At 38.8% G+C, this 23,657-nt stretch overlaps 1 protein-coding gene across 6 annotated transcripts in view; it reads right to left on the reverse strand.

Annotated features, from left to right (window-relative positions):
- Positions 1 to 23,657, reverse strand: part of LOC127670429 (zinc finger protein 431-like) — a 296,871-nt gene that overhangs the window by 273,166 nt on the left and 48 nt on the right. For 2 of the 6 annotated variants that reach the window (XM_052164850.1, XM_052164860.1), the window contains exon 1: positions 7,293 to 7,301. The exons of the other annotated variants lie outside the window; for them this stretch is intronic. In XM_052164850.1, coding sequence (XP_052020810.1) covers positions 7,293 to 7,295 — 3 coding nt within the window. In that variant the 5' untranslated portion in view covers positions 7,296 to 7,301. Of the gene's footprint in view, positions 1 to 7,292; positions 7,302 to 23,657 lie in introns of those variants that run through there. 6 annotated transcript variants of the gene reach the window in all.

The following is a 23,657-nucleotide window of genomic DNA, read 5'->3' on the forward strand; positions in this document are numbered from 1 at the left end:
GAGGGCAAACAGAACCACAGGTACAAAACTCCCATTCAAACAAGACAAATGCAGAAACCAGAACCTAGACCTAAAATCGCCCTACACCCAGATGTCTAGACACCAGCATAGGCATATAATCAGCAACAGAGCCAAGCTATCCTATCACAACAGGTCCTCATTATTTCAACATAGCTGAAAGCCCAAGAAAAAGACATTAAAGCCGACTCTATGTAGACGATACAGGCCCTTAAAGAGGAAGTGAATACATCCATTAAAAAATCCAGGGAAACACAGTCAAGCGATTGGAGAAAATCAACAAATCCACTTAGGACAGCCAGGAAAAGGCAAATAATTTCAGGAAAACAGTAGATCCCTTAAATAAAGTCAAGAAGAAACAGTTGAAGTAAAACAGTTCAAGATCTTAAACTGAAAATAGAAACAATAAAGGAAACATAGACTAAGAAAATCCTGAAATGAACAATTTAAGACTGTAAAGAAGAACTACAAAGGCAAGGGTTTCCCACGGAATGGAGATGGAGGAGAGAATGAGATATTTAAGATGTAATGGAAGATATGGATACATTGGTCAAAGAAAATGTTACATATAAAAATGTTCTAGTCAGGCTGTGATGGCACATGCCTCTAATCCCAGAACTTGGGAGGCTGAGGCAGGCAGATTTCTGAGATAGAGGCCAGCCTGGTCTCCAGAGTGAGTTCCAGGCCAGCTGGAGCTACACAGAGATACCCTGTCTTGAAAAACAAAAAAACAAACAAGAAAACAAACAAAAAAAAAAACCAAAAAAAAAAAAAAACAAACTATTGTTCTAGCACAAAATATCTAGAAACTTTGGTGTAGTATGAAAGGACAAAAATGATGAATAACAGGAATCGAGAAGAATACCAAAACAAATGTCTAGAAAATACTTTCAACAAAACCATAAATTTTTTTTTTTTTATCTAAAGGAAATGTCATGACGCATACAGAATACCAAATAGACTGAACCATAAAAGAAAGTCCCCTTGCCATGTAATAATCTAAACACTAAACATAATTAACAATGAAAGGGGAAACTAAGTTACTTGTTATATCTCTGTGACCTAGAATAACTCCAGGCTACATAGAGGAGACACTGAGAGCTTGGACACAGATTCTATGAATCCAGAGAAGCCAGCCCTGATTACTAAACCTAGAAAACTTCAATTACCATAAATGAAAGAAGTAAGATAAAAAAAAAACAATATTTATAAATACAGTCTTACAGAAAGTTAGAGAAGGGGCTGGAGAGATGGCTCAGCAGTTAAGAGCACTGAATGCTCTTCCAAAGGTCCTGAGTTCAAATCCCAGCAACCACATGGTGACTCACAACTATCCGTAACATGGTCTGACAAGTACCAAATTTAATATAAAAAAAAATAGAATTCAAACCAAAATTAACCAAAAGAGATACACAACACTATACAGTAATAAAAAATTCACCAAAATAACATTTCAATTTATAACAACTAAGCCCCCAAAATAAGAGTAGCTACCATTGTAAAAGAAACACCTTTGTAGCTTAAATCACACACTGGCCCTCATGCATTTATAGTGGGAGACTTCAATATCTGACACCCTCTTCTGGTGTGTCTGAAGACAGCTCTAGTGTGTTCAACATATAATAAATAAAAGTTAAAAAAAAACAAGAAAAAAGTAGAGAAGGAAAAATCCAAAACAAAGAGGCTAGCTACAAACATGAAAACACAGGAAATAAGTCATCTCACATTATCAGCAAACCAAAAGTATACCCGTGCACGCTCAAACACACACACACACACATACACACACACACACACACACACACACACACACACGCACACACACACACCCAACAACAACAAAATAAAAGAATTAGTGATATTTCCCAATACTAATGGCCTCAATTCCCCCAACGAAAGACTCAGGCTATCAGTATGGATGGTAAAACACCATGCATCCTTCTACTCATAAAAGAAACCCAGTTCAATTATCAAGAAAAGACATTACCTCAAGGTAAAATGTTGGAAAGATACTCCAAACAAAGAGAAGCAAGAAACAAGCTGGTGTACCAATTTTAATATTAAAAAAAAAATAGAATTCAAACCAAAATTAACCAAAAGAGATAAAGGCCATTAACCAGTAATAAAAAATTCACCAAGATAACATTTCAATTTATAACAACTAAGCCCTCAAAATGAGAGTAGCTACTATTGTAAAAGAAACACCTTTGCAGCTTAAATCATACACTGACCCTCATTCATTTATAGTGGGAGACTCCAATTTCTCATTCTCACCAATGGACAGGTCCTGTAGACAAAAAACTAAACAGAGAACAACTCGAGCTAGCTAACATTAAACAGCCAAATGGACCTAACTCATATTACAACACATTACACCCAAACACAAAAGAATATATACATGCTTCTCAGCAACTCTTGGAAATTTCTCCAAAATGAATGCCATACTCAATACAAGTCTCCACAGTGAAAGTCTTCACAGATACCAGAAAATTGAAATGCCCTGCTGCATCCTATCAGACCAGCAATGATTAAAGCAACAAATTATCAACTAAAGAAATGACAGATCGCTATAGAAACTGAAAAACTTTGTACTGAAGGGAAAATGTGTCAGACAGTGATAAAAAAATTAAGCACGGTTCTCTTACTCTACCTGTTACTCACTTACTCTAGCCCTTCTTGTCCTCTTCAGCTCTTCCCTTCTCCCTTCCCCCCTCTGTTCACTTGGTCATGGCCATCCTCTACTTCTCTACTCCTTCTCTCTGCCTTTCTTTGCCTCTACAACCCCGTTAACTCCCCTCCCCATGCCCTAAATAGACTTTATTCTATGCTTAAAAAAATAGAAATTAAGCACTTCTAGAATCAAAGGAAAATGAGTACATAACATATCCAAACTTATGGGACACAATGAAAGTTAACTCCATACTCAACACACATTAAAAACTCAACAAAAAAAGAATATTACAAACTAATTTCCCTCATGAACATAAATGCAAAGTACTCAATAAAATACTTACAAACTGAATCAGAAAATATGTCAAGATTACTAGCCATGATTGTGAAGACTTCACCCAAGTGATGAAGAGATGGATCAACACACACACACACACACACACACACACACAAAAAAAAAATCAAAAGATGTAATCCACTATACAAATAGAGAGAAAATACTTATTAGAAAATGAAATAGCCTTTAACAAAATCCAACAGTAATTGATGATAAAAGTTCTAGAAAGTTTAGGGATACAAGAGACATATCTAACTAAATGTGGTAAAGGAAATGTATAGCAAGCCTTTAGCTAACATCAAATGAAATGGAGAGACTCAAACACATTTTACTATAATAAGGAACAAAACACGGCTTCCAAATCCCTCAGTATCTATTCAATAATATACTTGCTATTCTAACTGGAGCAAGAAGACAAATGAAAAATATCAACAGGATATAATTTGGAAAGTTTCCTAATTGGTAGATGGTATGATAGTATACATAAGTGACCTCAAGTTTTCCATTATTAAATTCCTACAGCTGATAAAACATCTTTAGGGAAGTGGCTGGATAGATTAACTTAAAAAAAAACTATGTAAAAATGATGCATACACTGCAAAAGAAATTGGGGAAACACCCTTAAAAATAACTGGAAATAATATAGATTATGGTTGAGTAAGTATTTTTAAAAAAGCAAGAAAAATCTCAATCTCAAAATAACCTTAATGATGCAAACCTCAAATCTTTAAAGAAAGAAATTGAAGTTATGAGAATGAATAAAGATCTCTCTTGTTCGTGGATCACTAAGATTATAATACAGAAAAAATGGTCATCCTAACAAAACCAATGCATACATTCAACATAATACTATTCCAAAGTCCAGTGAAATTGTTTACAAACCTGGAAAGCACAATTCTCAGCCACATGAAGAATATCAAAATATCCACAATAGCCAAACAATCCTGTGCATTAAAAGAATTGCATAGGTTTGGTGAGATGGCTCAGCTGTTAAGAACACTCACTGCTTTTCCAAAGGTCCTGAATTCAAATCCCAGCAACCACATGATGGCTCAAAACCACCCATAATGAGACCTGACACCCTCTAATGGTGTGTCTGTAGACAGCTACAGTGTACTCACATATAATAAATAAATAAATAAATAAATAAATCTTACAAAATAAAAAAAGAACTGCATAGTACTGACAAACAAGAGAGAGACACTTTGATCAAAAGTATCAAGTGGAACCCAAGACATAATTCCAACCACATATGTAAACCTGATTTTTAATAAGGAATCCAGAAATATACACAGGAAAGGAGACAGTACTTCTGAAAAATGGTGTTCCTTAAACTATATGTCTGCATGTCGAAAAGTAAAAATAAATCCATATTCATCACTCAAGTCCAAGTGGATCAAAGACCTCAAAATAAGAGCAGACACACTGAAACAGATAGATCAGAAGGAGCAAATAGCTCTGAATATGCTGCCATGGAAGACAACCTTCTGAATAGAACACCAACATTGCAGGTGCTAATACCAACAACTGATAATGGGACCTCATGAACCTAAAGAGCTTCTTTGAGGTGAAAATCACAGTCAATTGCACAAAGAGACAGCCGAAGGAACAAGGAAAGAGTTTTACCAACTCCACAAATGACAGAGGTCTAATATACACAATATATAAAGATTTCAAGAAACTAGACTTTAAACAAACAAACAAACAAAAACTTCAATTAAAAGTAGGTTGCAGATCCAAACAGAATTCTCACCAGGGGAATCTCAAATGGCTGAGAAACACTTAAAGACAATTTCAACACCCATAGCCATTAGGGAAATGCAAATCAATACTACTGTGATATAGTGGCTTGGTTTGATGCTTTTGTATTGTAAAGCTAAATATTGACCCAAAGGCCAGGCTGTCCCCAGAGAGGAGAGTCTGCAGCAAATCACACTAAGTGACTTTCCCTCAAGGTATTCTTGATACCTGGGCCCTCTGGGAAAAGCTAGGCAGGCTCCCAGGAGGATCAGATATCAGGCCAGCCAGTCAACCAAAAGGTAAGCCTAACTGCCCATCACCAAGTGCCTAGTTACAGATATTGTAATCTGCCATCTAAAAATGTATAAAAGATGTTTTTAAGTTAGAATCTGGGTTGCCTCTGGTCTCTTGCTTGAGAGACTTCCGAAGGAAGATCCCAGAGTGACTGAAAGTAAACCTCTTCTTTTGCATAGATCTGCATCTCCATGTCTCACTAGGGGGCATCTTGAAAGTACCACAGACCAAGTGCTGGAGGGTCTTACAGGTCTATCTCAAGACCCAGTTATAGCACTCCTGGGCATATACCCAAAAACTGTCATCAGATCATATTGCAGCTGGGTAGTGGTGGTGCACTCCTGTAATCCCAGCACTCTGGGAAGCAGAAACAGGCAGATTTCTGAGTTCGAGGCCAGCCTAGTCTACAGAGTGAGTTCCAGGACAGCCAGGGCTATACAGAGAAACCCTGTTTAGAAAAAAAACAAATCCAAAAAAAAAAAAACCAAAGGGAAAAAAAAAGACCATATTGCAGATGATTGTGAGCTACCATGTGGTTGCTAGGAATTGAACTCAGGATGTCTGAAAGAGCAGTCAGTGCACTTAACCAGGGAGCCAGCTATCCAGCCCAAACTACAGCACCTTAACATAGGAAGTTAGAAAGTTCAAGGAAGAGGAAAGCAAGGTCATTGCCCTGGGGAGCAAGTCTGGGATCAAGGCCATCTGAGTCAGCATAGCATGTCTCAGAAACCTTTTCCTAAAAGGCTGAGGATGCAGCTGTTCTAGAATTCATATGCCTTCCCAGGGAGAAATCACTACACACAATAAGAACATTAATTTAGAAATATCTCTTTAAATACACATAGACTGGTTGGAGGGCCCTAGCACATATGCAGGAAAGGACTGCCTAGTCAGGCCTCACTGGGAGAGGTGGAGCCTAATCCTGGGGAGACTTCATGCCCCAGGGAAGACAGAGGGGGAAGGTTAAGAGAGGGGAGATAAGAGTGGGAGTGGGGTAGGGGAGGAGGAGGGCACCATCTAAGAGGCAAAGGAGAGGGAGATGGAGTGAAGACTTTTAGAAAAAGGACAGGAATGGGAGCAATAATTTGAATGTGAATAAAATAATTTTAAAAGTTTTAAAAAGAAATATCTCTTAAATAAAAGTATGCTTCAAGCACTGGTTAATGCTCAAAGAGGAGCCAGCCTAGAAGAGATTTTGTAGTCCACAGATGCCACAATCTCTTTTATGTTACACTTTGAACAGATTAAATAAGGAGAGCAGACTGCAAGTACAGCAGAGGGGAAATTTACACAGCAAAGATATTCCCAGAAGTATTTCTTAAGTATGCCAGAGACCTGAAGCAGTAACACAGTCCTAAGTAGAAGATCCCAATGAAGGAAAAGGACTAGAAAAGTAGTGCCACAGACCACCCCAGTCAGGTATGTGGTCCCTGGGACGAGGGTCTTTTGAAGACTAGGTGGGAAAGGATTCGACGGTGACAAACAGAAAACAGAGAGGCAGATAACTCTGAATGTATTTTGCAGTTCTCAAGCAAAGATTTTTATGCATAAAGAAAAAGGTATTACAACTCTGAGATGTGTTCAGTGAAGCAGTCAAATAGAACAGATATCATCATAGTCATTTGTCACAACAAAAGAAAAATCATCTAAGAATTACATCTTCTGAAAAAATGTGTTCAGTGAAGCAATCACAGATAGAACAGGTAACATGATTATCATTTGGCATAATAAAAATCACCCAAGGCTAGTGGTAAATGTCCATGAACAAGTTAATAATTTTTTTCTGGTCAGTTATTGTTTAACATCTAGTACCTAATTTCTTGTAAATTTTCAATGCATACATTTAAACTAATTATATATTTAAGGATTTCTTAAACAATATACCAAAGCCCGCTTCCTAAGACACACGTGCAGCCACATGAAACTTCATTGTTGGGAACGTTTTTATCTATCATAATACTATTATATATAATTTTGTAAATGATTTATAAAGTCAAGCGCTGGTTTTCCTGGATATAAGATGTGGTTTCTTACCCATTATTCTTGCTTCAGATCTTTGCCTAGGCTATCAGGAACACCTCCATGCTCAGGCTTCTGCTAAGACTACAAAGAACCTCACAGGTGCTCAAGTTTAGCTGCGGTTCACACCCAGCAGCAGGGAGGGCTCGCCACACTCGCTCCAGATGTTCAATCGCCCGCCCCTTCCCATTGGAAGCAGCTGCCATATACTCACCATATCGCGGGTTCAAAGTTCATCTGAATGCCCCTCACAGCTACTCACTGCAGGACACACCAAGTAAGACTCTTCAGATGCAGCACTGAAACTCCAACATGGTACCCGGAAGTACCCGCCTCCACTTCAGACTGGAGGCCCTGATTGGCCAGCAAGACTTGAGTGACATAGGACCCTCCCTTAACTTAGAGAGTGATCAAGGATCAAAGCACCATGATCCCTGACCCATGCTTCTGGTCCAGGGCCATCCCTTTTCCAGATAAGTAGCCTGAGAGTGCACTGAAGGGACAAGGCAAGGTGGTTCCTGTACCAGGCTTCCTTTCCAGAGCTAGACCTTTTCCAGCTCTGGAGAGATTTGCATTTGAGAAGCACTTGTGCCTGTCCACTGACACCATACCCTTCTCTCTTCCAGCACTCCCCCTTCTTGCTCCTGGAATCAAGGCTGATAGTTTACAGGGCCCATTATTCAACCTGCAGTGAAATAAACATTCCAGCCCATAGGGGAAGACTGCCCAGAATAGTAACCATTCAAGAGAGATTTTTAGGAAACACTAAGATTTTTGTTCTGTTGTTTCAGGCTAGGTCAGTTATATTGCAGTTGCTTTTCCCCTGGAAATTATGAGAATTTACACAACCCTGTGAGAAAAGCAGGAAATTGACCAAGCCCACTCAGTCAGTCAACAGGTTCTCCAGTTCAGGAGGGGGGATTAAAAAGAAAAAAGACAATGAGACAACATTGAAGCATGACCATAGTCCATTCTGAGACTGAAAGCGGGTTTAATAATTTCCAATCCACTTTTATGCCATTTTAATTAAATGCAACAGTTAAGAGCAATAGTAGTACAATGAGGAACAAACAAGACAGTAAACACACAATAGTCAAGGCAATAATCAAAGTCCCTCGACAGTAGTTTCCAAGGGCTTGTCAAAATGGCCAAAATACCTGAGACTCCTTCCTTGACCAAACCCAAAATCTTGCCTAAAGCCTGCTTCTTTCATTTCTCCCTATAAAATTCCTGCCTTAACCTACTTCCCTATTATAGCCTAAAGTCAGATTCCTGCCTAAACTTCACTTCCCTATCATCAGATTCCTGCCTAAACTTAACTTCCCTATCTTCAGATTCCTACTTGAGCTTACTTACCTGTCCTAGGCCAGGTGGCATGGCACCCCAATAAGACTCTCTACAGGAAATAGATGACAAACTCTATGGTACAGTATTGTTAGCCAGCACATCTTACTCAGTGGGAAGGGGGGGAAACAGCTTTATTAATAAAGGTATCTAAATGAATAGAACTGATAGAATGGATCTCTTTGTTTTTTAGTGGCATGGGGTTTGTTTTATGGGGTTTGTTTTTGTTTTTGTTTTGTTTTGTTTTGTTTTTTTCGAGACAAAGTTTCTCTGTGTAGCCCTGGCTGTCCTGGAACTCACTCTGTAGACCAGGCTGGCCTTGAATTCAGAAATCTGCCTGCCTCTGCCTTCCATGTGATGGGTTTGATGGCATGCGCCACCTCTGCCTGGCCTATTTTTATATATTTTAATTAAATATGTTATATCACTTTCTGCTATCTTGTACACTCTCTCTAGCCCTTCCTAAAATTCTACACAGCCAATTTGTTTCTTTCTTGTTATATATGTGTAAATAAGTCTGCTCAAATATGTTAATATAATTTTCTGTCTCCATTTCTGTTGGTTGCATTTATAGGAATTCACGGAACATGTTGTATTTTGGGATAACCATGTAGGGAGCACATCTTTGGTTGAGACTACTTCTCCCACTTGCAAGAGAGCTCCACTCTTTAATGAAGAACAAGATGTTGTTGGGACACAAAGGTCCCTGTACTCACAGATCACCAGGGAAGCCACAAATTCTAAATATACAGAGGCCTGCACTCAGTAAAGAAAGTAAATTCAATCGTGCATTCAATCTAAAAGGTTGGAAGTGGATTTTCTTAATGACCCAGTAACCTTTTTGATCTGTGCTGGTAAACTTCATATAACTTTTGCTCTAGAGGCAGAGCTTACCTAAATTCACCAAAATGACTCTCTTAAATTCTTTCCTTGTTTATCAGCATTAGGAGTTCTTTGGTACAATTTTTGGGGTCACTATCATATCATCTGCAAATAGTGATACTTTGAATTCTTCCTTTCCAATTTGTATCCCTTTGACCTCCTTTTGTTCTCTAATTGCTCTGGCTAGGACTTCTTGTACGATATTGAACAGGTAAGGAGAGAGTGGACAGTCTTGTCAACTCCCTGATTTCACTAGGATTGTTTCAACTTTCTGTCCATTTAATTTGATGTTGGCTATTGGTTTGCTGTATATTGCTTTTTGATATAATTTGATATAATTCATTTATAAAAAACGTTCAATAGCCTATATTTCTTCACTTCAAGCTGTTCTGTAAGGATATCAGCATAATTACTTAACACTGGCACAACGGCATGCAGAAACAGATGCTCAGAGGAACACAAAATCAACCTTATATTGGTATTTGAGATTTCAAATAACCATAGTTCACATGAATTAATACAAAGTCCTCTCATATACATCTTAGAATACGAGTTCAGGACACTATTCTACATAAAATTCTCAGCAACTCTTTTAACTGGAGAGCTTGCCTCACCCATTGCAGGACTGAACTTGCCTAGTTTTCAGTAGTATGCCTGTGCCTTTACTTCATTCAGACTTCCCAGTTTCTATGCTTGGGGGGTCCACTAGATCCACACTGCCACCGACCACCCAAGTCAGGTATAAGGGTCCCTGGGACAAGGGTTCTCAAAGGATTAAAAGATGACTAACAGAAAACAAACACAGAGGCAGTTTGACTCTAAATATATTTTGCAGTTCTCAAGCAAGGGTTTTTATTTACAAAGAAACAAGTATTACAACTCTGAGAAGATGTGTTCAGTGAAGCAGTCAAATAGAAGAGATATCATCATAGGCATTTGCCACAATAAAATACAAAATTATACAGGTATTACAACTTCTGAAAAAGTGTGTTCAGTGATGCAATCACGGATAGAACAGGTAACATGATTATTATTTGGCACAATAAAAATCATCCAAGGCTTGCGGCAAATGTCCAAGAACAAGTTAATAAATTTTTCTTGACAGTTATTGCTTAACATCTAGTATCTGACTTCTTCTAAATCTTCAAAGCATAAATGTAAACTATTTTAATTCTTTTTATTTAAGGCTTTCTTTACCATATACCAAAGCCCACTTCCAATGATACACTGCAGTCATATGAAATTCTATTGCTGAAAAAGTTTTATCTAACATAATACTATTATGTAATTTTCTAAATGATTTATGAAGTAAAGCACTGGTTTTCCCAGAGATACGGTCCTAGCTAGTGACCTCATCTCAAGGAATTGTTTCTTACACATTAATCTTGCTTAAGATCTTACCATAGGCTATCAGAAACATCTCATAAATAAGAAAAAAAGAATAAAAGAGGATTGTCCCTTCCCCCCACAGCATTTGGCTGTGACCCTCCTGGCCTACAGCCTCCACCCTTCCCTGGAGTTATCTCCAGCTCTAGTTCCTTGGGAACAATACAGCCTATTTCACCTCAGTGCAGCTCCACCCGGAGACCAACAGAAAGCAGCATGACTGAAAGCAGACAACCGACCGAGAAGCAGATCTAATGAACTCTCGGCCATTTGGGATGCAGGGTGGTTTTTCCTAAGATTATAAATATTGGCTTAATGATAGTAAAGTCGGTCTCTATGGGCAACTGTCCTCTTGACTCATTTCTCTTTCGCCCCCTTTCCGTTAACCTCAGAATTCTCTTCCAGGTATTCTGGTTCGTATGTGGCTGCTGGCGGCAACAGAGGATAAAACAAATAAATTGCCATGGGAACTACAGCTCGATATTTTGTTCTAGGTAAGAGATTGAAAACAGGTTCTAAGAGGCTTCCTTTTGAAGTTTTCACCTTAGTCTGTGTAACTTGTCACACAGATTCTACTGGGGTTGGTGTGGAACCATACTCCAGGGATCTTTGCTTTGGTTAAGGTAAGTGAATACATCTTGTGTTGACACAGAGAGTCCTGTGTATTACAAGAGATATATCATGCTATTTTTGTATGATTGTAGATGTAATTGGATATATAACACAGTATTAAACTCAGTGGATAAAAGGACACAAAATGGAAGTGGTATGAATGACTTCCTTATTGACATTGCCTTGTTAAGTATTTAGGGTCATAAGAAATGTTCCTGTTTTAATTTGTATGCATTTGCTGCACTTGAAATTACTACAAAGCAACAATACAAGCATGGAACTTCATGTTAAGATGGGGATCCAGATATTATATTCTACATAGTGCGTGAAAAGCATCATACAGATTTAAGGAGGTGCTGGAGACAGCATACCTTGACAGGAACTGCCAGCAGCAGGCAGGCATGGAGACAACTCCGGAGCCCACAGTAGCTCCTTATAGAAAAGGATGGCACCTGGGACCCTGAGAAGCAGGAGACACATCTCTCCAGCGGACCAGCCATCTAAGGGACTGTGGTAGGCCAGGATGGAGACATTTCCTTAGCTCACAGCAGATCTTTGCAAAAACCATTTTTCCATTTCTGCTAACCTTAGCCCTGAAAAATGGCTGTATAGATTTCATTTGTGCATGACTTTTTAGTTGGCCGTTGCGTGCATAATTATGCTATTGTATCTGACTGTCTTATTTCTTTCTCCTTCTGCTCTGGTGAATTCTTTTAAACTAGATGTTCCTTGATGTAATGATTCTTAAACAATTAAGAATTGAGACATGGGGGCACAGTACTATACAGTCCTAATGGCCCAGGTATATGCTGTATGCTCTCATCTTGGAAACAATGCAATGAGTGCATAATGGTAGTTCCTGATGAATGTTTGACTTGCAAAGAAAGTTTGAAGAAATGATTAGAAAATGAATTAAAGTCTACATTGGCACCCGGAGAAAGGAAAAACTATTGAAGTTATGAAGTAAGTTTTGCACAATATTTAAGAGTGGTTCCTGGATAAGAAAGTAATATACTGGTAAAACTAAGTGGAAACATGGTGACTCTTAGAAGAGGCACTGTGTGTAATGTGCAGAAGCAGATAGCTAGTGGAAGAATCAAGGCTTAACTTGATTCTTTCTGGCCACTGCCTGGCAGCTTTACCCATGTCACTTATCATTAGAACGTCACAGGAAAATGCAGGGAGAAGCAATAGGAATTCTCGACTCTGAAGTATAATAATCCAAAAGATAAAGTTAAATAGTGATAAGTTCTCTATTATTATTATTATTATTATTATTGCCTGGAAATAGCTAGAAACTTTGGGGAAAAATTATAATTCTTGATTCTTTGTGGAATGTGGTTATTCTTTTGCATTTGATTTGTCAATGATTACACAATGCATAATTTTTTCTAGTTGCTTTTGAAGTATCAATAAAAGACTGGGGCAAGAAAAAAGTGAGACCAGTCTGAATGGCTAAGGTTAAAAACTCAGGAGACAGCAGCTGTTGGCGAGGATGTGGAGAATGAGGAAGACTCCTCCACTGCTGGTGGGATTGCAAGATGGTACAACCACTTTGGAAATCAGTCTGGTAGTTCCTCAGAAATATGGCCATGACACTTCCAGAGGACCCTGCTATACCACTCCTGGGCATATACCCAGAGGATTCCCCAGCATGCAATAAGGACACATGCTCCACTAGCTTCATAGAGGCATTATTTGTAATAAATAGCCAGAAGCTGGAAAGAACCCAGGTGTCCCTCAATGGAGGAATGGATACAAAAAATGTGGTATATTTACACAATGGAATACTATTCAGCCATTAGAAACAACGAATTCATGAAATTCTTAGACAAATGGATGGAGCTGGAGAATATCATACTAACTGAGGTAACCCAGTCTCAAAATATCAATCATGGTATGCACTCGCTAATAAGTGGTTATTAGCCTAGAAACTTGGAATACCTAAGACACAATCCACATATTAAATGATGTCCAGAAGAACGGAGGAGTGGCCCCTGGTTCTGGAAAGGCTCAGTGCAGCAGTATAGGAGATTACCAGGACAGGGAAGTGGGAAGGGTGGATGAGGGAATAGGGGGAGGGAAGAGGGCTTATGGGACCTTCAGGGAGTGGGGAGCCAGAAAAGGGGAAATCATTTGAAATGTAAATAAAAAAATATATCTAATTAAAAAAAGCTTGTATATACCAAAGTTACTGTGGACATAATAAATTAATGCTAAAATAAAAAAAGAAAGAAAAAATTGAGAGAGCACGAGAGGAGGAGTGGAGAGCAAGTGAGGTGTGCACGTGGTGAGTGGAGAGTGAGTGGAGACAATGTGAGAGAGAATGTGAAGTGTGTATGGAGAGTGTATATGTGTATGTGTGTGTGTGTGTGTGTGTGAGTGAAGAGAGAGTGCATGTGGTATGTGTGAGCTGTGTGTGAAGATTATAGGCGAGCGAAAGGGGAATGCACAGACCTGTGCGTTATTTATAAAAGCCAGAAGCTGGAAAAAACCCAGATGTCCTTCAACAGAGGAAGGGATACAGGATATGTGGTACATTTACACAAAGGAGTACTACTCAGCTATTAAAAACAACGAATTCATGAAATTCTTAGGCAAATGGATGGAGCTAGAAAATAGCATCCTGAGTGAGGTAACCCAATCATAAAAGAACGCAAGTGGTATGCACTCACTAAAAAGTGGATATTAAGCTAAGAGCTCAGAATAGACAAGATACAACTCACAGAACACATGAAGCTCAAGATGAAGGAAGACCAGTGTGTGGATACTTTGATCATTATTGGAAGATGGATCAAAACAGCCATGGCCAACCAATAGACTGATCAGAGGGTCCCCAATGGAGCAGCTGGAGAGAGGACCTAAGGAGCTGAAGAGGTGTGCAGCCCTGCAGGAGGAACAATAATATGTACCAACTAGTACTACCAGAGCTCCCAGGGACTAAAACACCAACCAAAGCATATACATGGAGGGTCCCACGGCTCCAGCTACATATGTAGCAGAACATGACCATTTCACATAACAATGAGAGGAGAGGCCCTTGGTCCTGTGAAGGCTGGATTATCCAGAAAAAGGGAATGAAAATTAGGAAATCATGGGAAAAAGGGTGAGCAGAGGGAGGGGGGATGGGATAGGGGATTTTCAGGAGTAACAAGGAAAGGGGATGCCATTTGAAATTTAAATGAAGCAAATATCTAATAAAACAAAATCACAGAAAAAAAAAAGAATGTAAACCAAAAAAAAAAAAAATGTTTACCACAAAATATCTAGGAACTTTTGGGTATTGTGAGAAGACAAATATTATGAACAGCAGGAATAGATGAAGGATTCCAGCAAAAATGTATAGAAAGTATTTTTAACATAACCATAAAAATATTTTTGAACTTAAAAGAGATATCAAGAAGCATACAGAATACCAAATAGACTGGACAACAAAAGAAAGTCCCTTTGCTGTGTAATAATCAAACACTAACTATATATAACACAGAAAAAAACAAAATAATGTAAACCAAAAAAAAATGTTTACCACAAAATATCTATGAACTTTTGGGTATTGTGAGAAGACAAATATTATGAATAGCAGGAATAGATGAAGGATTTCAGCACAAATGTATAGAAACTATTTTTAACATAACCATAAAAATATTTTTGAACCTAAAGGAGATATCAAGAAGCATACAGAATACCAAATAGACTCGACCACAAAAGAAAGTCCCCTTGCTGTGTAATAGTCAAACACTAAACATATATATAACAGAGAATATTATATCTCTGTCTTCTAGAATTACACCTGTCTTCTCAAGAGAGACTATAAAGCCAGAAGGGCTTGGAAACAGATTCAGTGAAACCATAGAAGCCAGCCCTGATTACTAAACCTAGAAAATTTCAATCACCATAAATGAAAAAAATAACATGTTGAAATGATACACATCTAGGAATACAGCCCTAAAGAAGGTGAGAGAAGGAAAAATCCAACACAACGAGGTTACCTACACACAAGAAAACACAGGAAATAAGTATCTCACATTATCGGCAAACCAAAAGTACACACAAACACCACTGCCAACAAAAACAAAATACAAGAATTAGTAATCACGCCAGGCAGTGGTGATGCACACCTTTAATCACAGCACTTGGGAGGTAGAGGCAGGATTTCTGAGTTCAAGGTCAGCCTGGTTTACAGAGTGAGTTCCAAGCCAGCCAGGGCTACACAGAGAAACTCTGTCTCAACACCCCCCAAACGAAAAAAGAATTAGTAATCAATATTCATTGTTATTTCTCACTAACAATAGCCTTAATTTCCCCAATATAAAAGACCCAGGCTAACAGAATGGATGGTAAAACAGCATGTATCCTTCGACTGCATACAAGAAACACAGTTCAACATTAAGAACAGACATTACCTTAAGATAAAATGTTGGAAAAAAAGATATTCCAGACAAAGGGACCTAAGATACAAGCTGGTATAGCCATTTTAATATTTTAAAAAAAATGGAATTCAAACCAAAATTAACTCAAAGAGGTAAAAAAAGCACAACAATCTAATAAAAAAAATCCACCAAGATACATTTCAATTCATAACATCTAAACCCTCAAAATGAGAGTAGCTACCATTGTAAAACAAACACCTCTGCAGCTTAAATTACACACTCACCCTCATGCATTTATAGGAGGAGACTTCAATCTCATTCTCACCAATGCACAGGTCCTGCAGACAAAAACTAAAAAGAGAACAACTAGAGCTAATTGTCATTTAAAAGCTGAATGGACCTAACTGATATTTACACCACATTACACCCAAACACAAAAAAAAATATGCTCCTCCCAGCAATTTATGGAACTTTCTTTAAAATTAAGGACATATTCAAATACAGAGCAAGCCTCCAAAGACACCAGGAAATTGAAATAAATACCCAGCTTCATGCTATCAGACCACCATGGATTAAATCTTCACATCCTCAACTACAGAAATGACAGATCTCTAACAACCTCATGGAAACTGAAGAACTTTGTATTGAATAGCAAGTGTGTCACACAGTGATAAAGGAAGAAATTAAGTACTTCTAGAATTCAATGAAAATGAATACAGGACATATCCGAACTTACAGGACACAAAGAAAGTTGTGATAAGAGGACAGTTCATAGCACTAAATGCAAACATTACAAAGGAGGGTTGGGGTAGATATGGTCATTCTTTGAGAAAAATTTAAAAAAATTGACAAGTTTAATGCAAACTAACTAAAATAGAATGTGCAGATAAAGAATATCAGAAACATCCCAGCATTTGGAAGGCAGAGGCAGGCGGATTTCTGAGTTCGAGGACAGCCTGGTCTACAGAGTGAGTTCCAGGACAGCCAGGACTAAACAAAGAAACCCTGTCTCAAAAAAACAAAACAAAACAAAACAAAACAAAAAAGAAAAATAAGAAAAACACTAGGGCTGGATATTTTTTGCTGCAGTTTTCAATCAGAATTTCAAAGAAAAACACAGTCTCCCTTGAGAAGACAGGTATAATTCTAGAAGAATACTATGCCATTACTGCTCAAAGTATTTTACAAAATAAAAACAGAAGGAACATTGTCCAAAAGCCTCATACTCAACATACATAAAAAGTCCACCAAAAAAGCATATTACAAACCAATTCACCTCATGAACATAAATGCAAAAATACTCAATGAAATCGTTGCAAACTGAATCAAAAATCCCATCAAGAAAATTACTAACCATGATTGTGAAGATGTTACCCAATTGATGAGGAATTGGATCAATATAAATATAAAAATAAAAAAAAATGAAATCAACTACATGAATAAAGTAACTGAAAAACTCATTAGACACAGAACTAGCCTTTAACAAAAACCAACAGTAACTGATGAGATAAGTCCTGGTGAGAGCAGGGATACAAGAGACATATCTAAATATAATGAAGGAAAATTATAGCAAGCCTTAAGCTACCATAAATGAAATTGAGAGAAGCTGGAAGAAATTTCACTATACTCAGGAACAAGACACCGGGGTGTCCAATCTCTCTATAGCTATTCAATATAGTACTTGAGGTTCTAACTAGAGCAGGAAGATAGAGGAAAAAAAATCAATCGGAAATAATTTGGAAAAGAAGAAATCAAAGTATCCTAACTGGTTGATGGTATGATAGTATGTGTGTCTGGAAACAGCTACAGTGTACTCACATAAATAAAATAAATCTTTAAAAAAAAAGATCTCTCATGATCATGGATCACAAGGATTATACCACATGCAAAAATGGTCATCCTAACAAAACCAGTGCATACATTCAGCACAATCCCCATCCAAATTCCAATGAAATTCTTTACAAACCTGAAAAGAACGATTCTCAGTGAGTTGTGTAATATTAAAATATTCATGATATCTAAAACAATCCTGCACATTAAAAGAACGGCATGGTACTGACATAAAAAGACACTTAGATCAAACAAATCAAATGCAAGGCCCAGACACAATTCCAACCACATCTGGAAACCTGATTTTTGATAAGGAATCTCGAAATGCATGAGGGAAAGAAGACAGTACCTTTAAACAATGGTGTTCCTTAAACAGTATGTCTGCATTGTAGAAAAATGGAAATCGATCCATATTCATCACTCAAGTCCAAGTAGATCAAAGACCTCAAAATAAAAGCAGACACACTGAAACTGACAGATCAAAATGTAGTGAACAGCTCTGTATTCACTGGCATGGGAGACAACCTTCTGAACATAACACAAATATTTTAGGTGCTAACACCAACAACTAATAAACAGGAATAAAGAGCCTCTTTAATGCAAAAAAAAAAATAATAACACTGTCAATTGGACAAAGAGACAGGCTAAGGAATGAGGAAAGATTTGTACCAACTCCACAACTAATAGAGGCCTTATATACAAAATATATAAAGACCTCAGGAAACTAGATGTTTAAATAAACAAACAAAAACTTCAATTAAAAATGGGGTACAGAAGGCCAGGCGGTGGTGGCAGCACACGCCTGTAATCCCAGCACTCTGGGAGACAGAGGCAGGCAGATTTCTGAGTTTGAGGCCAGCCTAGTCTACTGAGTGAGTTCCAGGACAACCAGGGCTACACAGAGAAACCCTGTCTTGAAAAAAAAAAATTGGGGTACAGAGCCTGGTGGTCATGGTGCACACCTGTAATCCCACCACTATGGGAGAGAGAGGCAGGTGGATTTCTGAGTTCGAGGCCAGCCTGGTTTACAGACAGTGAGTTCCAGGACAGCCAGGGCTATACAGAGAGACCCTGTCTCGGAAAATACCAAATCCAAAAAAAGGGGGGGGGGGCTGCAGATCTAAACAGAGTATTCTCAACAGGGGACTCTCAAATGGGGGAGAAACACTAGTTCAACACCCCATAACAAGCTGTTTGTATTGTAATGCCAAATACTGTCCCCTAAGGCAGGGGTTACCTCCAGAGAGGAGACAGAGTCCACAGCAAGTGGTGCTAAGTGACCTTGCCCACAAGTTATTCCTGGGTGACTCTGTGATCTTTAAAAATGAAAGTGATCAGAAAGGGAAGCTATGATTGCCTCTGCAGACCCTCAGGACTGTATTTGGATTCTGGAAGTCCCAGTTCCACTTGAGTCCCACACAAAAAATAATGTTGTAGGGAAATTCAATGTCTGCTTCCTGGCACATGGATGTGGAGTCTGACATTTCCACCTTCACAACACCAGGCACTCCTGAAAGAACTCTGTAAACCTAAACTCCTTTTATATGCTGGAGTTGAATTTCCATGAATCACATCACTGTGGCTGGTGGTCAAGAAAAGTTAAAAGGATTCTAACTAAATGTTGGTGAAGGAGGATCTCCATCATCTTCTCTCTACCAGTTTCTTGACTATTTAGAAAATTTATCACACAAAACTGGATGTGGAAGGCAAAGTTCAGAACTAGAAACTAGACCTTTGAGTTTCCAGTCTGTCTTCCCACTGCATACCAAAACCAATGCCTCTGTGTGTACACTAGACAGTGATATTATAAGCACCACACATTTCCAGTGTTAAAGTTCCTCTTCCCTAGAGAATCCACACTCAGTGAGGCTCAGGGGCCAGGAGCCTTTGCCAGGTTACCACCATGTACCAACAGAACAACAATCTGGCTCACAGCATACTCCACTCCTTAGCACATTGGACTAGGACAGGTCAGCAACCTGTTCTTCTTGGAGTGGGGACATGGTCAACACAACTGAACATGGCATCACTTCTGGTCTCCATCATGGCTTCCTGCAGCTACTGCAGAGGGCTGGGAGAGAAGAGAAACCGACCAAAGGGAAAGGAGGGAAATGGTAGAGGAAAAGGACCAGGTAACCAAAATGGCTCAATTTCATCAGGAAGAACTGCACAGGGAAGGGCATCCCAATCACTCTGTTGGGGGTTGGGGAATGACAGGCATATCTTCTAACAGGAAGACACTGAGGGATGCTGGGAGAACCTGACAGCCAGGTCCACTTTGACTTGTTAAGTAGGTAATTAGTCCCAGGGTTTTGCTTAACAGTAAGGAGGAATGACAAAGTAGAAATGACTTAATTAAAATCTCAATCATCATTTTAAAGTTGAGACAGACCTTGTGGTTCAATATTCTCTAGGGACTAGACATAAATACCTAGAGTACACTAGGTAATCCTCACATTTATTCTCCCTGATTGCGCTTTTTCAGGCAGGAATAACAACATTCCTGTTGGGAAGAGCCACACCAGTCTGTTCGCATCTTCTGTATTAGTTAACTTAGTGCAACTACAGAATTTTGGTTTCTAGAAAACAGTTCAGTTCCATATCCAGATTTTTTATTGTCCTCGTCTATGAAATCGAAAAAATTGCCACTTAGGCATTTACTGATCATCAAAATTTGGTTACCTGATTACTTCTTGCTAATGACAACGAAATATTGTCAAACATGAAGGTTCTCCTCCCTCCTCATTCCTTTCTGTGCAACAGAGTTGGTCAGTGAACTCCATTCTAACTCCAATCCCATTTCATTTTAAGTATCCATTAAAAGTCATGGAAGTTAGGGGACACTCATGTACTGGTCACTTTTCCACCTCAGTGACTGGTAAGGGCCAAGCCTGAAAGAGCTGCAGGACAGTCTTCAAGTCCTTAGGCCACAAAGTCAGGATGAGGTATAAAAACTTCATAATTACAAGCATGAGGAAAGCCCATGTTTCAGAAAGTATTCTTCTAATGTGAATCTAATATTAAAGCACTTTAAAGAAGGAATGAAATTCTTTTTTTTAAAGATTTATTTATTTATTTATTTATTTATTTATTTATTTATTTATTCATTTATTTATTATATGTGAGTACACTGTAGCTGTCTTCAGACACTCCAGAAGAGGGTGTCAGATCCCATTATAGATGGTTGTGAGCCACCATGTGGTTGCTGGGATTTGAACTTAGGACATTCAGAGGAGCAGTCAGTAGTCTTAACCACTGAGTCATCTCTCCAGCCTCCAGGAATGAAATTCTTAAAGACTGGGAAACATTCCAGAATAGATAAATACCATATTGGGGCAGTGACACATTAAAGAACATGAAATTTAAAAAGTATCATCAGCCAGGTGGTGATGACATATGCTTTGAATCCCATTTGTTGGAAGGGCAGAGACAGACAGAACTCTCTGAGTTCAAGGCCATCCTGGTAGATGGAAAAAGTTCCGAGACCACCATATCCTCACAAAGAAAACCAGTTTTGAAAAATAGACAACCAAAAAAAAAAAGTACTTAATATGGCCAAGGAACCAAAACCAATCTACAAATTCAATGCAATTCTCCTCAAAAATTCCAACACAACTTTCTACAGACATTGAAAATGCAATTCTCAACTTCATATGGAAGAAGAAAAACTCCCAGGGATATCAAAACAATCCTGAAGAATGAAAAAACTTCTGGAGGAATCAGGATCCATTACCTCAAGCTGTACTACATAGCAATAGTGATAAAACCCTAATGTTATTGGTACAGAGACAGACAGACAGATCCATTGAATACAATCAGAGATGCTAAAAGGAACCCACACATGTATGGACACTTGATCTTTGACAAGGAAGCAAAAACCAGCGCTGGACAGATGACACTGGTTAAAAGCTGACTGTTCTTCCACAGGTCCTGAGTTAAAATCCCCACAACCACAAGGTGGCTCATAACCATCTGCAGTGGGATCTGATGTCCTCTTCTAGTGTTTCTGAAGAGGGAGTGACACTGTTCTCATAAACAAAAAATAAAGATAAAATCATTTTTTAAAAATGAAGCAAGAACCATACAGTAGGAAAAAAAAGCATCTTCAACTAATGGTGCTGGTATAACTGGCAGTGTACATATAGAAGAATCAAATTGATTGTAATTATCACCCTGCACAAGATGGATCCTGGACATCAACATAAAACCAGATATACTGAATCTAATAGAAGCAAAGTGGGTAAAGCCTTTGAACAAATTGGCACAGAACAGAATTTCTTGAATAGAACACCTGTGACTCAGGCTTTAAGATCAACAGTTGATAAAGGGGACCTCTTGAAAATGAAAAGTTTCAGTAAGGCACAGGACACTAACACTAGGACAAAACAGCAGGCAACAAATTGAGAAAAGATCTTCACTAACCCTACAACCAATAAGAGGGTAATATCAAAACTTTATAAAGAACACAAGTTAGATGCCAAAAAAAAAAAAAAATTAAAAATGGGATATAGAGCTAAATAGAATTCTGAACACAGAAATCTTGAATGACAAGTAGCACTTAAAGAAATGTTCAACATCATTTGTCATCAGGTAAATGCAAACGACAATGACTCTGAGATTCCACATTGCATGAATCAGAATGGCTAAAATTGAAAACTCAAGGGACAGCACATGCTGCTAATGACACTGAGAAAGGTGAACACTCCTTCTTCGCTGGAAGGACTGCATACTTGTACAACCACTCTGGTATTCAATCTGGGGGTTCCTCAGAAAACTGGGAGTAGTTCTATTTTAAGACCCGTTATATCATTCCAGGGCATGTACACAAAAGATGTTCCACCATATCACAAGGACACGTGCTCCACAGGGTTCAGAGCAGCCTTACTCATACTAGCCAAGAACTGGAAGCAAATCGGTTCATTTTAACACTTTATTGTGGTTCCTTTAATGTAGTAAATTAGAAAGTTTAATGAAGAGGAAAGCAAGACCATTGCCCTCCACACACAAGGAAAACATTAAGAAATATCTCTTTAAGAACACATGGACTGGTCTGGAACTCTGACACATGAGTAGGAGTGGACTACCTTGTCTATTCTCACTGGGAGAGGATGAGCCTAATCCTGGAGAGACTTGGTGCCCCAGGTAAGAGGGATAGGATTAGGGGAGTCTAGGCAGGAGTGGGGGTGGGGAGGGGAGGGGGAGCACCATCTCAGAAGCAAAGGAGAGGGATGCAGTGAAGAAATTTAGAAAGGAGACTGAGAATGGAGACATTTGGAATGTAAGTAAACAAAACACTTTAAAAATGAAGAGGATTAGTAAAAACATGCATCCAGCACTGGGTAATGCTCAAAGAGGAGCCAGCCTAGAACACACCTTGCAGTCCACAGCTGCCATCATCCTTAAGTCTCTCTTATGTTCAGCCTCCAGGTTACACTTTGAACCATTTAAATAGAGGCAGAAGACTGCAAGTGTAGCCACTTAGACAGAGGGGAGATTTACACTGCAAGGACGTCCACAGAAGTGTTTCTCAAGTACACCAGAGACCTGAAACCGTGACACAGTCCTAAGGGAAGATTCCAAAGGATGAAAAGGACCAGAAAAATAGAAAGGACAAAAGTTGGGGTGGGGAGCTGCAGCACCAGCTATATCTCATGCCAAGTAAGCTTCTTAAGAATATCGTCTTTTATACTGCTTCCTGGAGGAGAAGAATACGACTTGTATAAAGTCAACAGGTTTTACACAATGGGATAAACTCGGAGGAGTCTAAAACAGTGCTGTACAGCTTAATAGTGGACTGCTACCCACGGCAAGAGGTAACGTTTACAACTTTCTCACATTAGCTCCAAATATGTCTTACATCAAAATGTTAAAACAAAGTGCAAAAATTGTAGAAGATACTGTAGAAACAGGTATTTCTGTGTTTCCCATCTTGTCAAGAATGTTTCAACATGCAAGCCCATGTTAAAAATCCTTGAGCAGATGCAGCCCCAGAGCAAAGTTATTCAGAGGCCACTTACAGGCTCAGGGAGCAGCTAAGACCAAGACCAACCTCACAGGTGCTCATGTTTAGCTGAGGTTCCCACCCAGCCCCAGGGAGGACTCGCCACACTGGCTACTGTGGTTCAATCGCCCGCCCCTTCACATTGGTAGCAGCT

Source organism: Apodemus sylvaticus, chromosome 1, assembly GCF_947179515.1.
Source record: "Apodemus sylvaticus chromosome 1, mApoSyl1.1, whole genome shotgun sequence".
NCBI lineage: Eukaryota > Metazoa > Chordata > Mammalia > Rodentia > Muridae > Apodemus > Apodemus sylvaticus.